This window comes from Ranitomeya imitator, chromosome 1 (genome assembly GCF_032444005.1).
Source record: "Ranitomeya imitator isolate aRanImi1 chromosome 1, aRanImi1.pri, whole genome shotgun sequence".
Lineage (NCBI taxonomy): Eukaryota > Metazoa > Chordata > Amphibia > Anura > Dendrobatidae > Ranitomeya > Ranitomeya imitator.
Window position 1 is genome coordinate 403,350,607 of NC_091282.1, and position 26,539 is coordinate 403,377,145.

The window sequence follows — 26,539 nt, forward strand, 5'->3', positions numbered from 1 at the left end:
AGAAGGTCGATTTATAGCGCGATATTCTCACATGAGAGCCGACCGTTAAAGACGGTTTAATCGGTTTATTAGTAATAGTAGAACTGTAAATATTGCGCCAGATTTGCATCACGTTTCTCTCTGACACAGACGCGGGACTACAGCGGATCGTTGAGTGGTACGTATGGTTGTAGCTATGCAGCAAATCCGGTAAAATATCAATATACCTAAAGGTATTATGATGCGTAAGATAGCGCCACATACGGGTTTTTAATGTGCGATTAAAACGCTCGACCATAGCGGCTTTTACATCATTGTTTGTAAAAAAGTGATGAATATTGTACGTATTACATAGCTGTTTGAGTGATGAATTTATAAATTCTTTGCCGCGATCCGTCTGCAGTTTCTTCGGTATGCGCTTATCATTTTGAAATATTAATTCGAACGATCTGGCGACACTAGCGCCTGTCTTGTTTGTCAAGGCTACGCACCATGCGTATCTCGATAGAACATCAATCACCGTCAGGATGTATTTGACATTATCATTTTCCCTTGAATAGTCAATTAAACTTACGAGATCCGCCTGCCACTGCGCATCAATGGCCGAGACGTAAATTTTATTTGTCAAAAAGCGTTTTCTAGCAGGCTTGTGTAGCGTGTAGGTGTCTTGCTTATTTAACCAGGCAATAACATCAGATTTCTTTATACCGCGTGCTCTTGCAGATCTAAATAATTTGTCAATACCCGAGAATGAGCCGGGTGCGCGGCATGTAAAATATTGTTTTTCTAATATGGCATCATACGATTTAGACGTCATGATTGATTAAAATGATTGTGGTTCGTTAATCAACAGCCTGCTTCTTTCAGAAATTCAGCTGTATAAAAATTCCTGTTTTAATCCGGATATATCATGCCTGAGTTAATGCATGCATTAATTGCATGTATGGTTGTGTTCTGGGTGTTAACAGCAGGCGTGTGGTGGGGGCGTAACTGGGTGTGTTTCTGGGTGTTAACAGGTGAGCTGGTTTCTGACACTCAGGATAAATACAGGTGGCTGGCCCACTAAAGTACATCAGACAACCACCAGAAGTCCGACCAGACTAAAAAAAGCAAGCTATTCTAAATGTAAGTATATAAGACAGTTGTGTTATTATTCGCAAATGCTTAATTATATTTAACTATGCATCTCTAAAACCATAATTAAGGGTGTTATTTGTCTAATAAGTTAGTTTTATACTGGAGGATAGCTGCATATTTAGTATCGTTGTATAATATAGTTTTACTGCATAAAACATATTCTGTGGTACATAATTAATATAGAAAGACTTATCCGCGGGCAACTATTATAACATAATTTATGTAATACAGTAGTTAATAACTGTCAATACGCCCTAACTAGCGCCTGCAGCGTTTACTTACTACATGTGTGTTGTTTAACATAGACATATTTATAGTCATATTTATACAGTAGCGGTATATTTAGTGGGGCTGTGTAATATAGTTTTACCGCATAAATCATATTTGTGGCGCATAATTAATATAGAAAGACTTAGCCGTATTACCCATGATTTGCTTAGTATAAGAATATTTATACACGGGGAGCAGTTTATTTGTTGGGGTATATAATTGCGTTTGACGAGTAGTGGTGTGTGGATAATATAGATTGCGCATAAAATTTACACAGATAATTTATTTTAGATGGAATCCCAACATTTTTCAGCTTTTTCCAGTCAAGTTGCGGATTCGGTAATAGGTATGTTTCAAGATTTATATACATGTATCTGTTAGTGTCCCATTCTAACTAAGGGCTGTTTTTATATATTATCTTTATATTGTTTATTCTTTCTTGTTTAAGATGAATTAATCAGGACCATCCCCGATAATCTAGATGAATTTACCAGGAACACCCCCGATGCTGTAGATGAATTTATCAGCAACTATAGCGATGATTTTTTAAACGGCTTCAGCGTGCCTACTCTGGAGTGTGATACACCTGGAGCTGAGTATAGTAACACTAATGCAGGTGTCGCTGCTGTGTGGGATTTGACTCAAGGCATCATAGGTGCGTTGTGTGACTGCTGTGTATGTATGTGTGTGTGTGTGTGTGTGTATATAGCTTTTAAGTATTTAGACGTGTAAATATATATATTAATTCTTTACAGATGTCGACATGTTTCCAGAACCAACCACCACGGAACACAATCAGCCGCCTGTTGAGGAACTGATGTACCAGACCCCCACGCCGAGAAACAGCCCTGATTCTAGAGCACCTAAAAAACAGCTCGGACCGGCGGGCAAAAAAGGGAGAGGTGAGAATCGTATGAAAAGTTTTTTTGCACAGCCGCTCTGCGAAAATCCACCACGCCTCTACTAAGGCCTGTATCTTTATTTATAGCTTGTAAACTGAAGCCTAGAAGAATTTTCACAAAAGAGAATATACCGGAGCTAATGGAGAGCATCGCAGAAGCTGCAGAAGACGCCACGGCAATCATTCACCACACATCGCTATCCCGTAAGTGTATATTTTGGTATACATGCACAGTCTCTGTACAGTCAATGATGCACGTGCTTCATCATTGAGATCCATGGCCCCCACATATCTGCCACATGTATAATCTATCCTGCAGCTAAGCGCAGCGGCCTGCGTCGGTCTCACACATATCTGGCACACGTATAATCTTTCCTGCAGCTATGCGCAGCGGCCTGCGACGGTCTCGCACATATCTGACACATGTATAATCTTTCCTACAGCTAAGCGCAAAGTCATGAGAAAAACACCTCCAGCACCTCTACAGCCGCTACAGATCACCGAGAATGGCGCAGCACAAGCGTGGCCGTCGATACAGACGGCTAATGGTTCTGTTAGAGCATATCCGCTATCACCGATCTGCGTGGTGCAGGACGCAGGAAACCCTGTACCGTCGGACCATCGTGAAATACCCCATTCAAGTACCGGTCAGCCATCGACAATCCGTGTGAATGACCCCGCGCCACTATATCCAGAAGTGCTCGAGGCACCCCGAAAACATAAGCGGAAAACAAAACATGTTACAGAGTCACCAACCGCATCCTGCGCCGTGGGTGCAACAGCCACGATGAGTCGTGAAGAGTATGATCGCGAGATTGATCAGCTCGCTGATGGTAAGCAACCATCCATAGAGCCGCTCATTATACGTATGTCCCACACTATGCAACCGTCAGCGCCATGTGTAACGGGTCCTGCTAATGCCTCTGGGGCCGGACCCTCAGGACCCTCTAATTTGGGTGACATATCTCATGTCTGTGTATCTAACTCTGTTAATGTTAAGAAACGGTCAAAGAGGTCGCGGCCGGATGATGTTAAGGGGTGTAAAGAGCTTAAGGTGTGTAAAAAGCCACGGATTCATGCGCCAGCTATAGATCTGCAGCATGAATCCCGCAGCTGGGACCCCGTTGAAATGCTTGTATTTCAGGAACACATCGGCCGCTACTTACGCTACAAACGCTGGGTCCCCAAAATAATGTTTTTTTGTGATACTTTTGAAAAATTATTATTAACACAAAACCCAACACAGGCTAATAAGTCCGAACTATACGCACTTCGGAGCCTGCTGCTGGATGGCGAGATAACAACTACAGCGACCCCATTATGACTAGATATGGCCGGCTACGGCATGCATAAACCACCTAAACTAACACTACCCAGGTATAATAGGGCTAGAGTTATAAAGAGGGCTCTAAAATTGTTGGTCAGCGCTAGACGGGCGCTATGCTCTAGGAGGCGCCGTGGTGCCATGTGTCCTGCAATGCCTCTACAGTCACCACAGATGTCGTCACAAGAGTCAGAACAGCACTCACATAGTCCAGGCAGCTCTGCAGCTGCCGCACAGGCATCTACACAAAATTCACAAGCCGCAGACGCTGCTGGTAATGTGCGGCGCCCCGATCATACAGTATTTTTGCAACACATCCATCATCATGAAAGAGCCCTCCGCAATTTCAACGGTCATATACATACAGATCATTTTAGATTTGTAAATTTGGAGCGTGTACGATCATTTGAAGAGGGCTTGAATATTGTTCATGAAGGCATTCAGGCATTACTGGATAGAATCATCAGGGACATTGAACCTGGCGACTTTGTACAGTTAAGGTTTGATGCCGGTGATACTTTAGACCCTATTTTCACTACAAAACAAACCCGTGAAGATTTTAATTCCGAATCTTTTTTAAATGCTGTTGCCCGCGCACTTCAAAGTAACAGTGAATGCATATCATCCAATTCGCTAAAGCTAGTCGTCACCATCATTAAAAACCGACGCGGTGGTGTAAAACAAAAAAGGCGCTTGAAATCTATAGCGAGCAGTCAGATCATTAAACAAAAGAGACAATGGCTGTATGATTTTAACAATTACACGACAAATCTGTGTTTGGCTGCTAGTGTGTGCGCCCTGATGGACGCCACGAATGTCACTGATGGTGTTTTACTGAGCCGCTCTAAAAACATACACGCAGCACTGGGCATCCCTGATGACCAATTAGTGAGTTTTAGCGACATCCCTGCATTTGAAAAATATTTGGGGGTCACCATTAAAGTACTGTACTATAGTCAGGGCGATTGGCGTTACTTTGAGAGCGGTAATACAGCTAATGGCAAAACAGTATTCATATTGTTCCATGATAATCACTACTACGGTATCAAAAATATGAAGGGTTTTATCGGTGCTAAGTACTTTTGTGAGCTCTGCAATTCAGTGTTTCACCACAAAAACAACCACTCCTGCCAGTATTTTTGTAAAGCCTGTCAGAGAGAGAATTGCGTAGAAAGCGGTGCCGACCAACAGCCCAGATGTCCTGTTTGCAGAGTTTATTGCCGCTCGAGCGTGTGCTTAGATTATCACAAACAATTTGGATTAGGCGACCCAGCATTCTGCAGACTTAAAACATTTTGTGACAAATGCAACCTTTTTGTCCCCAGAAATAGTGAAACAGAGCATAAATGTAATGGTTTGCGCTGTCCTGTATGTCGCAGACATATAAATAAATTCGATGCCCATCTTTGTTACATGCGGAAGTATGTAGCACAGGATGAGTCAGATTGCTATATCTTTTATGATTTTGAGTGTATGCAGGAGACAGGCACGCACATCCCGAATTACATTTATGCTACAACGCTGTATGGCCACCCCTCCTGGGAGTTTGAGGGCGATACCTGTACACATGACTTTGTACAGTTCTTTACAGGCGGTAAATTTTCAGATCATACATTTATTGCCCACAATGGTGGAAGATATGATGCATACTTTATTGTTAAGGAACTGATTTCTGAAAAACTACAAGTACAGTTGATAACCCAAGGTGGCCGCCTCTTGTGTGTGTCGCTACCCGATTTGTCTATAAGGTTCATAGACTCTCTAAATTTTATCCCCATGAAACTCAGTAAATTACCACAGGCCATGGGCTTTTCAGGAGGCAAAGGGCATTTTCCACACTTTTTCAATACCAGAGAAAACCAAAACTATGTAGGTCCCATACCTGATGTAAAATATTATGGGGTGGAGTACATGTCACCTGGTGAGAAGGTAGAGTTCCTGGAGTGGTATGAGACACAGGTAAATACAACTTTTGACTTCAAGGCCGAGCTAAAATCTTATTGCAAACAAGATGTTGAAATTTTGAGGCACGCCTGCGAGATCTATAGAGAGCGTATTATGCAGATGACGCAGAAAAATGTTAAAAAATACTGTAAGCGTCAAAAGCAAAAGATTGTAGTGCGCAGATGTGTTGATCCTTTTCAGCTCATCACCCTGGCCTCGGTGTGTATGACAATGTACCGGTTTAAATTTCTTCCAAAAAAGACAATCGCCATTTTACCTGGTGATAATTATCACAAGGCAAAAAAGCGCTACTCGACACCCGCTATACAGTGGCTCATGTATGTAGCCCACTCTGAGAACATCGACATACAGCACGCTTTGAGAGGCGGTGAAAAACAGGTCGGGAAGTATTTTCTAGATGGCTATGCCTATGTTAGCGGCCAGCACATAGCCTTTGAATTTCAGGGGTGTTTTTACCACGGTTGCCCCGTGTGCTATAATGAAAATGACACAAATAAGGTCACAAGCACGTCCTACGGACAGTTATATTACACCTTTTTAGCTAAAAAGCGTTACTTACAGTGTTGCGGGTACACAGTAAGACTGATGTGGGAACATGAGTGGAATGAAATGGTTGAAAATGATTCTAACCTTCAAACATTTCTTCGTCAGATGGAATTCCCCGCTCCTTTAGACCCCCGTGATGCGCTTTATGGCGGGCGAACTAACGCCATTAAGCTCTATCACCATCTGGAAGAAGGGGAGACTTTACACTACTACGATTTCACCAGTCTGTACCCCTTTGTAAACAAAACTAAAACATACCCTGTAGGCCATCCAGACATCATCTACGACAATTTTGGATTCATTAAAAAATACTTTGGCATTGCTAGAGTCAAGGTCTACCCGCCGAGAGATTTATTTTTTCCAGTTCTACCGGTAAAACTCAACAAAAAATTAATGTTTCCCCTTTGCTACACATGCGCTGCAAATTCCCAGGCAGATATTTGTGCCCACAGTGATGAAGAACGGGCGCTGACAGGCACCTGGTGCACTATAGAGCTCGAGATGGCGATAGAAAAAGGGTATCGGATCGCTCACATCTATGAAATATGGCATTTTCCTAAAACCACTGATGATCTGTTTGCGCCTTACATTAAATTACATCTTAGGGATAAGCAGGAAGCCTCTGGTTATCCTAGCTGGTGCACTGATGACGCCAAGAAACGGCAGTACATTGACTCTTTTCTTGAAAAAGAAGGTGTCCAATTACGGCCTGAAAATATAGCTGTCAATCCTGCTAAGCGCCAGATCTCCAAGCTTTTCTTAAATTCTTTATGGGGAAAGTTTGCTCAGAGATCTAATCTATCATGTACCAGCATTGTTAGGGATCCAGATGAGCTTTTTAAGTATTTGTTCCTGCCTTACTATGACATTTCGATGTTACATTTCCTTGATGATGACACCGCAACCATTAACTGGAAATATGCAAAAGGCCACCACACACTCAACAAAAACACAAACATTTTTATAGCGTGTTTTACAACAGCGTATGCTCGGTTAGAGCTCTATTCGCTGCTGGACCGGCTGCAGGAGAGGTGCCTTTATCACGACACAGACTCAGTTATTTTTGTACAGAGAGATGGTGAGTGGCAACCGCCTTTAGGCGATTACCTGGGGGAGCTGACCAGTGAAATACCCGATGGTACACACATCACAGAATTTGTATCCGCGGGCCCCAAAACTTACGGCTACAAACTCAACACCGGTAAAACTGTCTTAAAAGTTAAGGGGATAACACTAAATGTTGGTAACTCTCAATCTATTAATTTCAACAGTCTGAAAGATCTAGTTCTGGACTACCCGCGCAATTCTGCCGCAGAAACTCAGAAACGTATTGTCGTACAGCAGGCGGCCATTGTGAGAAATAAAAAGTACTGGGATATTGAAACAAGGCCATTACGCAAAACACAAAAGTGCGTTTATACAAAGCGGCGACTATTAGACGATTTCACAACATTACCTTTTGGGTATTAGTCGAGTATTGTGATGGATACGCGTCTGCAACACCCGTTCTCGTGCATTCTAGCAGGCCCGTCTAATTCTGGAAAGAGCTATTTTGTAAAACAGCTGCTATATAATATTGAAGCTAATTTTTCTCAGAAACCTGATAATATTGTATGGTTTTATTCGTGTTGGCAAAAACTATATGATGAAATCTCTCTCTCTTTTCCCCACGCCAGATTTGTGGAGGGTCTGCCGAATACATTCGTAGATGACGAATTATTCCCACCGGAGAAGGTGAATTTGGCGATTGTTGATGATCTCATGGAGAGTGCTAGTGAGAATTGTGAGATAGAAAAAGCCTTTACCAAGTATGTGCACCACAGAAATCTCAGCATTTTCTACCTGGTGCAAAACATATTTTGTCAGGGCAAGAAAAGCCGTACGATAAATTTAAACACAAAGTACATGGTACTTTTTAACAACCCCCGAGATAAATTACAAATTTTAACTCTAGCTCGTCAGATGTATCCCGGAAAAACACGTTTTTTCCTAGAAGCTTTTGAGGATGCCACGCGGGAGCCTTACGGGTATTTGCTTGTAGATTTGAGAGCTAATACTCCTGAGGATCTGCGTTTAAGGACTGGGTTGTTTCCACCCGCGCTGCCCGCTGTCTATGTTCAGAAGAAAAAAACTTCTAAAAAGTGAATTTTACCAGGTATCAGACATTCTACGCTGTGGTCGTTGTGATGTAAAGATGTCTGAGAGGCTCCGGCGTAACTGGGCTCTCTTAAAAACCCTAGTGAAAGCAACCCCCGCTGTCAGAAAGTCTATTTTGCGCGATGCAAGCAATGATTTAATTACAGCCATAGGCGAGATTGCTTTAAATATCTTAAAAGGCAGGATTCCGCTGAAAGAGCGCCAAAAAGGTATATTAAAGAAGTGGCGTAAAGCTATAAGAACCCTGAGCGACAGGTCTCAGCCCATAAAGAAAAAGAAGCGCCTACTAAAACAGGCCGGCGGGTTTATCGGTCCTCTTTTAGCTTTTGCAATCCCAATAATAACAAGCCTGATCGCCGGAAGATAATGGAGCATACAACGAAAATGTATCTAGTCCCCAAACAGGAGCTAGACAAACTAAGACCCGGTACTACAGATAACATACGCGACAGTGTTATTCGGCGCCTTGATGGTGAGATTAGCGACATTTTACAGCGTCGTGACATTCCCGATGATGTGAAAATTAAAATGTATAGCGCTGTGCTACAACGCTACTTGGTACATACGAGGCACAGCTCAAAAGAAGTAACGGCTTTAAATCTCGTTAGCCCTCCTGATCCTGGTCAGCAGCAATTGCCAAATACCGACTCTGATAAAAATCATGAGATCGCTGAAATTGTCGGACATATAAACCAAAGATATAAAAAGAATGCTGAATTTTTACTAAACAGGCTGCTGCAGAATAAAAATGTCACAGCATGGAATAATAATGCTGAATTTATTTTCAAAGGATCCGTAATACCAGGGTCTAACTTACTGGATTTGGTACGTAGTACAACGCAGAGTCATGCTCTGAACAGTAGAAATTTACCACCGGGTTGGGATTCATTTATGCAGGCTATGGCCGAACTAAATATGCCGTCTACAGTTGTGGGTAACCCCGCTACTAGGAAGCTTTTAGATGAATTAAAAATTACCAACAGTGAGACACGCTCTGTATCTACACCGCTGAAGTTAGCGGCGGTTCCCCGTACAATTCAATCTTTACATTCCCCGTCATTAGGTACCACACGTGGAACTCTGCTACCTAAAAAAAGGTCTCTACCGATGCTGCAAACCATGTGGCTCACGATGTAAAGAATGTACTGGATAAATGCTGTACACGCCTTGTAACGCTATATTAATTATTTTGTAAGAAGTGTAATTGTTCATTGTACTATTTTAATGTTTTTACTTTTTATATTCTGTATGAATTTTTATAGTAATGAAATGTCTTTGAGATGCTGTTTTATTGTGAGAAATAAATCTTTTAAATTTTTTTTTTACAATATCGTGTCTTTGGTTTTTATTCGTATAAAACACGCCGCTTCTTACTTGTGTTGTAACATTGGGTCATATTATAACTTGTGTTGTGACATTGGTGCATATCTCTTCTGTGTATATAAGGCAGCCACAAGGATAAAACCTGCTACAATGTGAATAAACACAACTTGCAATGGCCTCAGTAGATAACAAATAACTTTGCAGATGCCATCTTCAGGACACAAAAAAGAGAAAGCAAATATCAATTCAGGTACAATACAAGTACAAATGTGTTATAAAACAAAGTTCTGCTTCACAAAGATCACCAAACAGCATGAGTTTGTACAAAAATATCTGACCCTCAGATAACACAGCTGTTTTCTGAGATAGCTAATACAAAAAACAAATAACCTCAGATGCCATCTTCAGGACACAATAACTTTTCTGTTTGTGAGAATAAACATTTATGGGGTACGCAAATACAACAACAATTGCTTGACCTAGGTGCTATAAGCCGCTGACCCACAGTTAACCTAATTTAGGTAATGTTCACCATTTAGTTAGTGTTTGAGAATACTTTTCACATAACAGGCTGTAGGATTGCATACAGAAACATCAGACCTATTCACTATATGGATACACTGTGAATAAAACAAAAGCTTACAGAATCAAACTCGGGGCTACGTATAAAATCTATTATAAAACAAATGAAAAAGGTGTTATAAACCACGTGTAAAATAAATACACGACTAGGCTATAATTATAAACATGTGTTATTCCACAAAATACGGGAATAATATCAAAACTACAACAAATTAAACTATATTAAACTATATCAAAAGGGGAAATCAAACAAGGAGGGACAGCTGGATACCAGCCGTCAGACAAGGGGAGGGGAGGGGTCCAGCCGTCAAACAAGGGGAGGGGAGGGGTTACACACTTTGATACACTTTGATAGGGGCGGGGCACCTGTCAGATTGAGTTTGACGAAACCTGGCTATTATACACTACTCCTATATCTGAGTCTCATCCTCCTTTTACTGCTCCACCTCTTTTCTTCTCGCATGACTATATGTAGTTGTGACTTTTCCATGTGTTTGTTGTGTCTTCTGAGCAGTTTGTCAGCTTTTGGACACCTTTTAAGGTGTTTTCTATGTGTTTTCCATGTGTTTGTATGTGTTTGTGTTTGCCTGCCATTGGTTTCAATGGGGTTCGACGGTGTTCGTCGAACGTTCAACGAACATATCGTCGAACACGTCCTTATTCGACGAACCGAACCCGAACACTAAGGAGGTGGCTCAACACTACTTAAGACTTTTAGCCAATTACTCCTTACAAAAAAGATTCATAAACTCTGTCATGTTGGTGAATTTTCTCTCCTGAACTGCTCACTACAAGTCCTACCACAAAATAACTGTAGGACTAAGGTAGGGTTACCAGTTTGAGTTTATGTTTTTTTTAGGACAACTTATACTAACTATGTTACTATGGAGAAGAACAATATTGTATCATACAATTATTAGGTTCTGTAGAAGGATGTAGATCTGGGGATTTATTATGATGGAATATAGGCTGAACTGGATGGACAAATGTCTTTTTTCGGCCTTACTAACTATGTTACTATGTTATCAAAATCGGTCAATATTTTTTACTAACACATTGAAATACTGTAATAAATCATTATGATTTTAAGTGATGTATTTCTACAACCAATCATTCTGATAGTACATCACACACTTAAGTGTAAAATGGTGATAACTACAATCATAATAAGCTTGTTGGTTGGCCAGCAGTCTATGATGATGTGATGATGCGCTGAGACATGCTCAGTTAACATCTAGAAACGCTAGTTATGGCATTTTCTAGCGTCCTCCATGTGCTAATAGAAAATCCTGACCGGGTGAGATATAATTCTAATTCTGCACAGATGTATACACTGAATAATTATTGTTAATTAACTGTTATCGTTGACTATATAGTAACATAGTTAGTAAGGCCGAAAAAAGACATTTGTCCATCCAGTTCAGCCTATATTCCATCATAATAAATCCCCAGATCTACGTCCTTCTACAGAACCTAATTGTATGATACAATATTGTTCTGCTCCAGGAAGACATCCAGGCCTCTCTTGAACCCCTCGACTGAGTTCGCCATCACCACCTCCTCAGGCAAGCAATTCCAGATTCTCACTGCCCTAACAGTAAAGAATCCTCTTCTATGTTGGTGGAAAAACCTTCTCTCCTCCAGACGCAAAGAATGCCCCCTTGTGCCCGTCACCTTCCTTGGTATAAACAGATCCTCAGCGAGATATTTGTATTGTCCCCTTATATACTTATACATGGTTATTAGATCGCCCCTCAGTCGTCTTTTTTCTAGACTAAATAATCCTAATTTCGCTAATCTATCTGGGTATTATAGTTCTCCCATCCCCTTTATTAATTTTGTTGCCCTCCTTTGTACTCTCTCTAGTTCCATTATATCCTTCCTGAGCACCGGTGCCCAAAACTGGACACAGTACTCCATGTGCGGTCTAACTAGGGATTTGTACAGAGGCAGTATAATGCTCTCATCATGTGTATCCAGACCTCTTTTAATGCACCCCATGATCCTGTTTGCCTTGGCAGCTGCTGCCTGGCACTGGCTGCTCCAGGTAAGTTTATCATTAACTAGGATCCCCAAGTCCTTCTCCCTGTCAGATTTACCCAGTGGTTTCCCGTTCAGTGTGTAATGGTGATATTGATTCCTTCTTCCCATGTGTATAACCTTACATTTATCATTGTTAAACCTCATCTGCCACCTTTCAGCCCAAGTTTCCAACTTATCCAGATCCATCTGTAGCAGAATACTATCTTCTCTTGTATTAACTGCTTTACATAGTTTTGTATCATCTGCAAATATCGATATTTTACTGTGTAAACCTTCTACCAGATCATTAATGAATATGTTGAAGAGAACAGGTCCCAATACTGACCCCTGCGGTACCCCACTGGTCACAGCGACCCAGTTAGAGACTATACCATTTATAACCACCCTCTGCTTTCTATCACTAAGCCAGTTACTAACCCATTTACACACATTTTCCCCCAGACCAAGCATTCTCATTTTGTGTACCAACCTCTTGTGCGGTACGGTATCAAACGCTTTGGAAAAATCGAGATATACCACGTCCAATGACTCACCGTTGTCCAGCCTATAGCTTACCTCTTCATAAAAACTGATTAGATTGGTTTGACAGGAGCGATTTCTCATAAACCCATGCTGATATGGAGTTAAACAGTTATTCTCATTGAGATAATCCAGAATAACATCCCTCAGAAACCCTTCAAATATTTTACCAACAATAGAGGTTAGACTTACTGGCCTATAATTTCCAGGTTCACTTTTAGAGCCCTTTTTGAATATTGGCACCACATTTGCTATGCGCCAGTCCTGCGGAACAGACCCTGTTGCTATAGAGTCACTAAAAATAAGAAATAATGGTTTAGCTATTACATTACTTAGTTCTCTTAGTACTCGTGGGTGTATGCCATCCGGACCCGGAGATTTATCTATTTTAATCTTATTTAGCCGGTTTTGCACCTCTTCTTGGGTTAGATTGGTGACCCTTAATATAGGGTTTTCATTGTTTCTTGGGATTTCACCTAGCATTTCATTTTCCACCGTGAATACCGTGGAGAAGAAGGTGTTTAATATGTTAGCTTTTTCCTCGTCATCTACAACCATTCTTTCCTCACTATTTTTTAAGGGGCCTACATTTTCAGTTTTTATTCTTTTACTATTGATATAGTTGAAGAACAGTTTGGGATTAGTTTTACTCTCCTTAGCAATGTGCTTCTCTGTTTCCTTTTTGGCAGCTTTAATTAGTTTTTTAGATAAAGTATTTTTCTCCCTATAGTTTTTTAGAGCTTCAATGGTGCCATCCTGCTTTAGTAGTGCAAATGCTTTCTTTTTACTGTTAATTGCCTGTCTTACTTCTTTGTTTAGCCACATTGGGTTTTTCCTATTTCTAGTCCTTTTATTCCCACAAGGTATAAACCGCTTACACTGCCTATTTAGGATGTTCTTAAACATTTCCCATTTATTATCTGTATTCTTATTTCTGAGGATATTGTCCCAGTCTACCAGATTAAGGTCATCTCTAAGCTGGTCAAACTTTGCCTTCCTAAAGTTCAGTGTTTTTGTGACTCCCTGACAAGTCCCCCTAGTGAAAGACAGGTGAAACTGTACAATATTGTGGTTGCTATTTCCTAGATGCCCGACCACCTGCAGATTTGTTATTCTGTCAGGTCTATTAGATAGTATTAGGTCTAAAAGTGCTGCTCCTCTGGTTGGATTCTGCACCAATTGTGAAAGATAATTTTTCTTGGTTATTAGCAGAAACCTGTTGCCTTTATGGGTTTCACAGGTTTCTGTTTCCCAGTTAATATCCGGGTAGTTAAAGTCCCCCATAACCAGGACCTCATTATGGGTTGCAGCTTCATCTATCTGCTTTAGAAGTAGACTTTCCATGCTTTCTGTTATATTTGGGGGTTTGTAACAGACCCCAATGAGAATTTTGTTACCATTTTTCCCTCCATGAATTTCGACCCATATGGACTCGACATCCTCATTTCCTTCGCTAATATCATCCCTTAAAGTGGACTTTGGACAAGACTTTACATAGAGACAAACCCCTCCTCCTCTCCGATTTATACGATCCTTTCTAAACAGACTGTAACCCTGTAAGTTAACTGCCCAGTCATAGCTTTCATCTAACCATGTCTCGGTTATTCCCACTATGTCAAAGTTACCTGTAGATATTTCTGCTTCTAGTTCTTCCATCTTGTTTGTCAGGCTTCTGGCGTTTGCGAGCATGCAGTTTAGAGGATTTTGTTTTGTTCCAATCTCCTCGCTGTGGATTGTTTTAGAAATGTTCTTACCTCCCTTCTGAGTATGTTTTCCTGGATCTTCTTTGTTCAAGTCTAATGTTTTTCTTCCCGTCCCCTCTTCTTCTAGTTTAACGCCCTCCTGATGAGTGTAGCGAGTCTTCTGGCGAATGTGTGTTTCCCAGGTTTGTTGAGGTGTAGTCCGTCTCTGGCGAGGAGTCCATCGTACAAGTAATTCACACCGTGGTCCATATATGTGACATGGGGAGCCATTTTATTGCACTAGACACTTTATATGATATATCTTGAGATGATATTATTGCACAAGATTAATGAATTTGAATATGAAATTTTAAACACTTTTTGGTATAATAATGTTTAATAAGGATTGCTAAGAATCATCTATTTATACTCACCTATGTGTGTGGATCACTGCTTGAGAAAGGCTCAGTGTGAGCCGAAACGTTGCCACAGCATGTGGGTTGGAAATAAACCACATTTTTTTTCACCTGAGTGCTGCCTTCATTTTTTCCTATCTACAATCATAATAATCTATATAAGTTCCTCGAGATCAAAAAAAAAAAAAAAATCACGGACATCTGAAATGTCTTTTTACAGACCGGGAAAAAACCTGCCCTATTTTTTATGGACTGTCCAGGAAATTCTGGACAGTTGTCAACTTCTGATTTAAGTTTTACATTTCAAAAACCTGACCGGCACATCCAAACATAGACTAAGTGTGAACAGGTGCTGAACCTAGAGTCGCCAACTCGTATATAGTTAAGTAAATAAGGCAGCACACTGCAGCGCTAAAACATGTAAACTTGAAAACACGAAATTTGAACTGCATTACTGCACTAGAAATATGAAAAATGAGAGCTTTTAGCGCATAAAAATGGCCAATTTTATGTGTACCTGGTAGCCCCTTTACGGCATCTCTCTTATACCAGGTCCTAAACTTGCCTTACCTCTCAGAGAAGTAAGGCAAGTTTAGGACCTGGTATAAGAGAGATGCCGTAAAGGGGCTACCAGGTACACATAAAATTGGCCATTTTTATGCGCTAAAAGCTCTCATTTTTCATATTTCTAGTGCAGTAATGCAGTTCAAATTTCGTGTTTTCAAGTTTACATGTGAGAGATGCCGTAAAGGGGCTACCAGGTACACATAAAATTGGCCATTTTTATGTGCTAAAAGCTCTCATTTTTCATATTTCTAGTGCAGTAATGCAGTTCAAATTTCGTGTTTTCAAGTTTACATGTGAGAGATGCCGTAAAGGGGCTACCAGGTACACATAAAATTGGCCATTTTTATGCGCTAAAAGCTCTCATTTTTCATATTTCTAGTGCAGTAATGCAGTTCAAATTTCGTGTTTTCAAGTTTACATGTTTTAGCGCTGCAGTGTGCTGCCTTATTTACTTAACTATATACGAGTTGGCGACTCTAGGTTCAGCACCTGTTCACACTTAGTCTATGTTTGGATGTGCCGGTCAGGTTTTTGAAATGTATTCTTTAGCCTTCTGATCGTGCACTCCGCCTCCTAGCTTCAGGTGTTTTAATTACAGCAGGTCCAATACCCCTCCACAGAGAGAGAGAATTTTAGTCTAAGAAAAGGTCGCACATGTACCCATTCAGATGGAGACGTTTATTCTCAGAGAGGTAAGGCAAGTTTAGGACCTGGTATAAGAGAGATGCCGTAAAGGGGCTACCAGGTACACATAAAATTGGCCATTTTTATGCGCTAAAAGCTCTCATTTTTCATATTTCTAGTGCAGTAATGCAGTTCAAATTTCGTGTTTTCAAGTTTACATGTTTTAGCGCTGCAGTGTGCTGCCTTATTTACTTAACTTCTGATTTAAGGTCAGAACTCTGACTTGGGTATTTCAAAACATTAACTTAATTCTTCTTTAACTATTAGGCTGCCGTCACACTAGCGAGTTTTACGGACGTATGAGCGCAGAAAATACGTCCGTAAAACTCGCAAAACAAACGGCACAATTATTCTCTATGCCCCTGCTCCTATCTGCCGTATTTTACTGATCCGTATTATACGGCTTTCTACGGCCGTAGAAAATCTCAGCATGCTGCGTTTGTCACCGTACTGTGCAAGAAATACGCCAATGAAAGTCTATGGAAGCCTGAAAAATACGGATCACACACGGACCAGCAGTGTCACTTGCGAGAAATACGCAGCAGTGTTAGAGAGAAAAGCCGGTAATTCATTGCGGTGTACAGTAAAATCACACTGACAGCTTACAGTAGAATAGGTAGAATAAATGTGTACACATAGAATAGGTATATATATATATATATATGTGTCTCACTGACATATATATGTATATATATATATATATATATATATATATAATATTATTATTATTATTATTATTTATTTATATAGCACCATTGATTCCATGGTGCTGTACATGAGAAGGGGTTACATACAAGTCACAAATATCACATACAGTAAACAAACTAACAATGACGGACTGATACAGAGGGGCGAGGACCCTGCCCTTGCGAGCTTACATTCTACAGGATTATGGGGAAGGAGACAGTAGTAGTAGTAGTAGTAGTATATACCTATTCTATGTCAGTGAGACATACACACATATATATATATATATATATATATATATTAATATTTCATCCAGCACGAGATAGCTTTAAAGCCGGTAAATTCAATTACCAGCTTTTGCGCTCTCCTTCCTAAACCCGACATGATTTGAGACATGGTTTACATACAGTAAACCATGTCATATCCCCCTTTATTTTTGCATATTCCACACTACTAATGTTAGTAGTGTGTATATGCAAAATTTGGCCGTTCTATCTACTAAATTAAAGGGTTAAATGGCGGAAAAAATTGGCGTGGGCTCCCGCGCAATTTTCTCCGCCAGAGTAGTAAAGCCAGAGACTGAGGGCAGATATTAATAGCCTGGAGAGGGTCCATGGTTATTGCCCCCCCCCCGGCTAAAAACACCTGCCCCCAGCCACCCCAGAAAAGGCACATCTGGAAGATGCGCCTATTCTGGCACTTGGCCACTCTCTTCCCATTCCCGTGTAGCGGTGGGATATGGGGTAATGAAGGGTTAATGCAACCTTGCTATTGTAAGGTGACATTAAGCCAAATTAATAATGGAGAGGCGTCAATTATGACACCTATCCATTATTAATCCAATACTAGTAAAGGGTTAAAAAAATACACAAACACATTATTAAAAATTATTTTAATTAAATAAAAACAAAGGTTGTTGGAATATTTTATTCAACGCCCAATCCAATCACTGAAGACCCTCGTTCTGTAACCAAAAAAACATAATAAACCAACAATATCCTTACCTTCCGCAGATCTGTAAAGTCCAACGATGTAAATCCATCTGAAGGGGTTAAAATATTTTGCAGCCACGAGCTTTGCTAATGCAACGTTGTTCGTGGCTGCAAAACCCCGGGGAATGAAGGTAAAGTAGGTCAGTGACCTATATTTACCTTCATTTGCGGTGAGGCGCCCTCTGCTGGTTGTTCCTAGATCGTGGTAACTTTCCTAGAAAGCTCCCAGGCTCCAGTTCATATGAGGACAACCAGCAGAGGGCGCCTCCTATGAGCGACTCACGGTGCGGAGGGTCTTTTTGCGCCCTCTGCGTGGTCTTTTTGTAGGTTTTTGTGCTGACCGCAAAGTAACCTTTCCTATCCTCGGTCTGTTCAGTAAGTCGGGCCTCACTTTGCTAAATCTATTTCATCTCTGTGTTTGTATTTTCATCTTTACTCACAGTCATTATATGTGGGGGACTGCCTGTTCCTTTGGGGAATTTCTCTGAGGCAAGGTAGGCTTTATTTTTCTATCTTCAGGGCTAGCTAGTTTCTTAGGCTGTGCCGAGTTGCATAGGGAGCGTTAGGCGCAATCCACGGCTATTTCTAGTGTGTTTGATAGGATTAGGGATTGCGGTCAGCAGAGTTCCCACATCCCAGAGCTCGTCCTTTATTATCAGTAACTATCAGGTCATTCCGTGTGCTCTTAACCACCGGGTCCATTGTTGTCCTGACCACCAGGTCATAACAGTACAGGTGGCCCAAAGTACTAATGCATCTCAATAGAGGGATAAGAGAAGTTCTGAGACCATTTTTTTTTCTTTGCAGTGTGTTTTGTCTCTTTTTTCCCCTTTACTTCTGGGTGGTTCAGGACACTGGTGTAAACATGGACATTCAAGGTCTGTCCTCTTGGATGGATAATCTCACTACAAGGGTACAAATCATTCAAGATTTTGTGGTTCAGAATCCGATGTCAGAGCCTAGGATTCCAATTCCTGATTTGTTTTTTGGTGATAGATCTAAGTTCTTGAATTTCAAAAATAATTGTAAATTGTTTCTTGCCTTGAAACCTCGCTCCTCAGGTGACCCTGTTCAACAAGTAAAGATCATTATTTCTTTGTTACGTGGTGACCCTCAAGACTGGGCATTTTCCCTTGCGCCAGGAGATCCGGCATTGCGTGATGTTAATGCGTTTTTCCTGGCGCTTGGATTGCTTTATGACGAACCTAATTCAGTGGATCAGGCAGAGAAAATCTTGCTGGCTCTGTGTCAGGGTCAGGATGAAGCAGAGATATATTGTCAGAAGTTTAGAAAGTGGTCTGTGCTCACTCAGTGGAATGAATGTGCCCTGGCAGCAATCTTCAGAAAGGGTCTCTCTGAAGCCCTTAAGGATGTCATGGTGGGGTTTCCCATGCCTGCTGGTCTGAATGAGTCTATGTCCTTGGCCATTCAGATCGATCGACGCTTGCGTGAGCGTAAAGCTGTGCACCCTTTGGCGGTACTATCTGAGCATGGGCCTGAGCCTATGCAGTGTGATAGGAATTTGACCAGAGCTGAACGGCAGGAACACAGATGTCGGAATGGGCTATGTTTTTACTGTGGTGATTCCACTCATGCTATCTCCGATTGTCCTAAGCGCACTAAGCGGTTCGCTAGGTCTGCCACCATTGGTACGGTACAGTCTGAATTTCTATTGTCTGTTACTCTGATTTGCTCTTTGTCATCCTATTCTGTTATGGCGTTTGTGGATTCGGGCGCTGCCCTGAATTTGATGGACTTGGAGTATGCTAGACGCTGTGGTTTTTTCTTGGAGCCCTTGCAGTATCCTATTCCATTGAGAGGAATTGATGCTATGCTTTTGGCCAAGAATAAGCCTCAGTACTGGACCCAATTGACCATGTGCATGGCTCCTGCACATCAGGAGGATATCCGCTTTCTGGTGTTGCATAATCTGCATGATGTGGTCGTTTTGGGGTTGCCATGGCTACAGGTTCATAATCCAGTATTGGACTGGAAATCTATGTCTGTGTCCAGCTGGGGTTGCCAGGGGGTACATGGTAATGTTCCATTTTTGTCTATTTCGTCTTCCACTCCTTCTGAAGTTCCAGAGTTTTTATCGGATTATCGGGATGTATTTCATGAGCCCAAAGCCAGTGCCCTACCTCCTCATAGGGATTGTGATTGTGCTATTAATTTGATTCCCGGTAGTAAGTTTCCTAAGGGCCGATTGTTCAATTTATCTGTGCCAGAACACGCCGCTATGCGGAGTTATATAAAGGAATCCTTGGAGAAAGGCCATATTCGCCCGTCGTCATCACCGTTAGGCGCAGGGTTCTTTTTTTGTGGCCAAGAAGGATCGTTCTTTGAGACCTTGTATTGATTACCGCCTTCTTAATAAAATTACAGTCAAATTTCAGTATCCTTTGCCGTTGCTGTCTGATTTGTTTGCTCGTATTAAAGGGGCTAGTTGGTTCACCAAGATAGATCTTCGAGGGGCGTATAATCTTGTGCGTATTAAACAAGGCGATGAATGGAAAACAGCATTTAATACGCCCGAGGGCCATTTTGAGTACCTGGTTATGCCATTCGGGATTTCCAATGCTCCATCAGTATTTCAGTCCTTTATGCATGACATCTTCCAAGAGTACCTGGGTAAATTCCTGATTGTGTATTTGGATGATATTTTGGTCTTTTCGGATGATTGGGAGTCTCATGTGAAGCAGGTCAGAATGGTGTTCCAGGTCCTTCGTGCGAATTCCTTGTTTGTGAAGGGGTCAAAGTGTCTCTTTGGAGTTCAGAAGGTTTCATTTTTGGGGTTCATTTTTTCCCCTTCTTCTATCGAGATGGACCCTGTTAAAGGCCATTTACGATTGGACTCAGCCGACATCTGTGAAGAGCCTGCAAAAGTTCCTGGGCTTTGCTAATTGTTATCGGCGCTTCATCGCTAATTTTTCTACTGTTGCTAAACCGTTGACTGATTTGACCAAGAAGGGTGCCGATGTGGTCAATTGGTCTTCTGCAGGTGTAGAGGCTTTTCAGGAGTTGAAGCGTTGTTTTTCTTCTGCCCCTGTGTTGTGCCAGCCAGATGTTTTGCTCCCGTTTCAGGTTGAGGTTGATGCTTCTGAGATTGGAGCAGGGGCTGTTTTGTCGCAAAGAAGTTCTGATGGCTCGGTGATGAAGCCATGTGCTTTCTTTTCTAGAAGGTTTTCGCCTGCTGAGCATAACTATGATGTCGGTAATCGTGAGTTGTTGGCCATGAAGTGGGCATTCGAGGAGTGGCGTCATTGGCTGGAAGGAGCCAAGCATCGCGTGGTAGTCTTGACAGATGACAAGAATTTGACTTATCTTGAGTCTGCCAAACGGTTGAATCCGAGACAGGCTCGATGGTCGTTATTTTTCTCCCATTTTGATTTTGTGGTTTCGTACCTTCCGGGCTCTAAGAATGTGAAGGCTGATGCCCTGTCAAGGAGTTTTGTGCCTGACTCTCCGGGTGTTTCTGAGCCGGCGGGTATTCTCAAAGAGGGGGTAATTTTGTCTGCCATCTCCCCTGATTTGCGGCGGGTGCTGCAAAAATTTCAGGCTGATAGACCTGAACGTTTCCCAGCGGAGAAACTGTTTGTCCCTGATAGATGGACTAGTAGAGTTATCTCTGAGATTCATTGTTCAGTGTTGGCTGGGCATCCTGGAATCTTTGGTACCAAAGATTTGGTGGCTAGATCCTTCTGGTGGCCGTCTTTGTCACGGGATGTGCGTTCTTTTGTGCAGTCCTGTGGGACTTGTGCTCGGGCTAAGCCCTGCTGTTCTCGTGCCAGTGGGTTGCTTTTGCCCTTGCCGGTCCCGAAGAGGCCCTGGACGCATATTTCTATGGAATTTAATTTCGGATCTCCCCGTCTCTCAAAAGATGTCGGTCATTTGGGTGGTTTGTGATCGCTTTTCTAAGATGGTCCATTTGGTACCTTTGTCTAAATTGCCTTCCTCCTCTGATTTGGTGCCATTACTTTTCCAGCATGTGGTTCGTTTACATGGTATCCCGGAGAACATCGTTTCTGACAGTGGTTCCCAGTTTGTTTCGAGGTTTTGGCGATCCTTTTGTGCAAGGATGGGCATTGATTTGTCTTTTTCCTCGGCTTTCCATCCTCAGACAAATGGCCAAACCGAACGAACTAATCAAACTTTGGAAACATATCTGAGATGCTTTGTTTCTGCTGATCAGGATGATTGGGTGTCTTTTTTGCCGTTGGCTCAGTTCGCCCTTAATAATCGGGCCAGCTCGGCTACTTTGGTTTCGCCGTTTTTCTGCAATTCTGGTTTCCATCCTCGTTTCTCTTCAGGGCAGGTTGAGTCTTCGGACTGTCCTGGTGTAGATACTGTGGTGGATAGGTTGCAGCAGATTTGGACTCATGTGGTGGACAATTTGACATTGTCCCAGGAGAAGGCTCAACGTTTCGCTAACCGCCGGCGCTGTGTGGGTCCCCGACTTCGTGTTGGGGATTTGGTTTGGTTATCGTCTCGTTATGTTACTATGAAGGTTTCCTCTCCTAAGTTTAAGCCTCGTTTCATTGGTCCGTATAAGATTTCTGAGGTTATCAATCCTGTGTCATTTCGTTTGGCCCTTCCTGCTTCTTTTGCCATCCATAATGTGTTCCATAGGTCGTTGTTGCGGAGATACGTGGCGCCTGTGGTTCCATCCGTTGATCCTCCTGCCCCGGTGTTGGTTGAGGGGGAGTTGGAGTATGTGGTGGAGAAGATTTTGGATTCTCGTGTTTCGAGACGGAAACTCCAGTACCTGGTCAAGTGGAAGGGTTATGGTCAGGAAGATAATTCCTGGGTTTTTGCCTCTGATGTTCATGCTGCCGATCTGGTTCGTGCCTTTCATTTGGCTCATCCTGGTCGGCCTGGGGGCTCTGGTGAGGGTTCGGTGACCCCTCCTCAAGGGGGGGGTACTGTTGTGAATTCTGTTGTCGGGCTCCCTCCTGTGGTCATGAATGGTACTTCGGCTGGTTCTGTCCATGGACTTCCTCTGGTGGGTGTTTCTGAGTTTCCTTCCACAGGTGACGAGGTTAATGCGTTAGCTGCTGCTCTATTTAACTCCACTTAGATCTTTGCTCCAGGCCACCTGTCAATGTTCCAGTATTGGTCTAGTTCACTCCTGGATCGTTCTAGTGACCTGTCTTCCCAGCAGAAGCTAAGTTCCAGCTTGTATTTCTTTGGTTTGCTATTTTTCTGTCCAGCTTGCTATTATTATTGTTGTCTTGCTTGCTGGAAGCTCTGGGACGCAGAGGGAGCGCCTCCGCACCATGAGTCGGTGCGGAGGGTCTTTTTGCGCCCTCTGCGTGGTCTTTTTGTAGGTTTTTGTGCTGACCGCAAAGTAACCTTTCCTATCCTCGGTCTGTTCAGTAAGTCGGGCCTCACTTTGCTAAATCTATTTCATCTCTGTGTTTGTATTTTCATCTTTACTCACAGTCATTATATGTGGGGGGCTGCCTTTTCCTTTGGGGAATTTCTCTGAGGCAAGGTAGGCTTTATTTTTCTATCTTCAGGGCTAGCTAGTTTCTTAGGCTGTGCTGAGTTGCATAGGGAGCGTTAGGCGCAATCCACGGCTATTTCTAGTGTGTTTGATAGGATTAGGGATTGCGGTCAGCAGAGTTCCCACGTCCCAGAGCTCATCCCTTATTATCAGTAACTATCAGGTCATTCCGTGTGCTCTTAACCACCAGGTCCATTGTTGTCCTGACCACCAGGTCATAGCAGAGCGGTACAGGGAAGCATCGCGCAGGGAGGAGGCTCCCTGCGGGCTTCCCTGAGACCCTCGGTACAAGGTGATGTGCTCACCTTGTACCGAGCGTCTCCTCCCTGCAGGCCCCGGATCCAAAATGGCAGCAGGGCTACATCTGGGTCCTGCAGGGAGGTGGCTTACCAGCGCCTGCTCAGCAAGCACTGGTAAGCCTTCAGCCCTGCATGTCAGATCGCTGATCTGACACAGTGCTCTGCAAAGTGTCAGATCAGCGATCTGACCCTATAACATGATGCCTTCCCCTGGGGCAATGTTCTAAAGTTAAAAAAAAAATATTCACATGTGTAAAAAAATAATAATTCCTAAATAAAGTTAAAAAAATATTGTTCCCATAAAAATATTTCTTTATCTAAATAATAAAAAAACAATAAAAGTATACATATTTAGTATTGCCGCGTCCGTAACGACCCCACCTATAAAACTGTCCTGTTAGTTAACCCCTTCAGTGAACGGTAAAAAAAAACGCGGCAAAAAACAACACTTTATTATCGTACCGTCGTACAAAAAGTAGAATAACACGCGATCAAAAAGACGGCTATAAATAACCATGGTACCGCTGAAAATGTCATCTTGTCCTGCAAAAAACGTGCCACCATACAGCATCATCAGCGAAAAAATAAAAAAAGTTATAGTCCTCAGAAGCGATGCAAAAATAATTTTATCTATAAAATAGTTTTTATCGTATAAAAGCGCTAAAACATAAAAAATTATATAAATGAGGTATTGCTGTAATCGTACTGACCCGAAGAATAAAACTGCTTTATCAATTTTACCAAACGTGGAACTGTATAAACGCCCCCCCAAATAGAAATTCATGAATAGCTGTTTTTTTATAGCTGATTTATAAATCCAAGGAATAGGGGCATTATATGGACTTTTGGAGGCATTCCCCTATGAATATAGACACCCGTGGACTGATGTATTCCCCACTATGAAGGGAAGAACCATGTTTGGGTGAGATCGTTCTTTTGTATACCTAGGCATTCAATATCTGATTGGTTATGTTATCTTGCTCTGCAAAAAATACGAAAATTGCAATTGTTTGAGTAAACAGTAAAGATGCTGAATGGTATATATAATTATTTTGATGGTATGTACATGCTGTGAATAATAGCTGTACTTAATAGTCTCCACTATGCTATATAAAGACACAGCGCTCTGTGGAGGCGTTTTTTAGTATTATTATTTTGTGTTTTTTCATTTGGTTTTTGTTTGGTATAATTAGGGTCCTTGAGACTTTGTACTGAGACATATTAAAAGTTAAGTTTTAAACTTCCTTACAGTTCTACCTTGCTTTATACATTATTCATCTGATTGGTGGAATACTTATTTTTTCTCCTTTGCCATGTTAGATTGTGAGCCTTCCTCTACGCGCTGTATAATAGTCCCTTGCTGCCTATGGCTTCTTTCAAGGTCCTCTCTCACTCTCTGTCCTGAGACCGTTCCTGCATGGTAGGCAAAGCAAACGGTTTTATAGAGGTTTCTATTCATGGTGACTCCGGGATCTGTATGTTGCTGTACCTCAGTGTGTAGATGTGGGCAAGTTACTTTCAATCTCCTGCCCTCCGGTTTCTGCTGTGGGGCATACAGTCCCACACAGCTTTGGACTCCCGGTGTCCGGTTCCTGTGCTTCAGCATGGAGGGAGCCCAGTCGCAGCTCTCCTCCAGCTCCTTATTTCTCCTGTGCTTCTTCCTCCTTCTCTGTCTCACAGAAACTCCAGTCCAGACTGAACTAACGCCTCCTGCAAGCCAGAATATATATATATATATATATATATCTAGGGAAGCTACTCTGAAACTGGGCCTAGAGCTCCCCCTTCTGGCCTGGAGTCAGAAAGTTTTGCATGTGCAGGATACCTGCCAAAGGGATCCTCCTCGTTTCCAGGTATGGCATCACCCTCCCCGAGAGGAAGGCAATACCACTGTGGTACCCGAACTCCTGGGGTGCTACAGAGACATTGATTTTTTACTATATACAGTTATGCTATGGTAGCCCCAGTCACCCTACACACAGTATGATACAACCACAGTCTCTCACATTGTGATGCTCTCAAAATCCTCCACACACAGTATGATGTTACCCCACAGCCTCACCAATGCAGTATGATGCGCTTGCCACCACAGCTCCTCCAGAGTGGCCCTCATGCAAGCAAAACAGTTCACTGTATCCATGCTCTGATGGATGAGCTGATCTCTACTGCCCAGTCAAGTGACCTGAAATTGTCACATGACCTTGTGGGTCTCTCAGTCTCTACATTCATGGAATGTTGGAGCAAAAGTTTTATGGATCCTTGCTCTACCATTTTTTTAAACTGTACTGTTTCTGTTATCTGTGTCTTGACAGCAGGACAACAACCCAAATTCTAGACTGTCTCGTTGGATCTGTGACAGTTGGGCGGTATGAGCAAAGACTGTAGGAAGATGCTAAGACAAGACATGTTGCAACTTATTTGCCATTTTGTGAAATGTTATTAAATTACTATCTTCTTTATTGTTGTGTGAAAATAATTTCCATATCTCTTTTTTCTAGGTTACAGCCCAGGCAACCTGTATAACCCTTACAGCAATGAGTGTTGACCGGTGCTATGTGACAGTATATCCATTGCAATCTTTGCGTCGTCGCACTCCTCGCTTAGCCATGGCTATCAGTCTGGGGATTTGGATAGGTAAGAAGAATTATTAATATTGTTTTAGATATTTTGGATATGGCAATAACACTAGTTTCCTGAATAAATGTCCTATATTCAAAATCTAGTGCATATAACCTTTAACCTCTTACCAACATATAATATACTGGTACGTCATATGCCGTCTCCCTGATTTTGGTGCACGCCCACGTCTTTACAGAGAGATGATGGCTGTATTATTCAGCCATCATCTGCCTTTAAGTTCGGAGTCACACGAGCGTCAAAACACAGACAAATATTCAATATGAATTCTACTTCTCAAAAATATTTTCTCAACAAAAAAAAATGTTTCAAAAAATTTTTTT

The 26,539-nt window shown here is 42.0% G+C and overlaps 2 protein-coding genes across 3 annotated transcripts in view; both read left to right on the forward strand.

Annotated features, from left to right (window-relative positions):
- LOC138670055 (G-protein coupled receptor 54-like) overlaps nucleotides 1-26,539 on the forward strand; it is a 266,454-nt gene that overhangs the window by 99,374 nt on the left and 140,541 nt on the right. Inside the window, exon 3 of the mRNA XM_069757100.1 lies at nucleotides 26,078-26,213. Within this exon, the coding sequence (XP_069613201.1) occupies nucleotides 26,078-26,213 (136 nt within the window). The remainder of the gene's footprint in view (nucleotides 1-26,077; nucleotides 26,214-26,539) is intronic.
- On the forward strand, nucleotides 1,590-9,575 carry LOC138674609 (uncharacterized). 2 transcript variants are annotated; one of them, XM_069762433.1, is made up of 6 exons: nucleotides 1,590-1,732; nucleotides 1,835-2,041; nucleotides 2,142-2,288; nucleotides 2,375-2,491; nucleotides 2,731-3,120; nucleotides 7,799-9,575. In XM_069762433.1, the coding sequence occupies exons 1-6, from the start codon at nucleotides 1,678-1,680 to the stop codon at nucleotides 7,828-7,830; spliced, it is 948 nt and encodes a 315-aa protein (XP_069618534.1). In that variant the 5' UTR covers nucleotides 1,590-1,677; the 3' UTR covers nucleotides 7,831-9,575. The 2 variants fall into 2 exon arrangements, with proteins under 2 accessions (XP_069618534.1, XP_069618529.1); XM_069762428.1 differs by lacking the exon at nucleotides 7,799-9,575 and having other exon boundaries at nucleotides 2,731-3,966.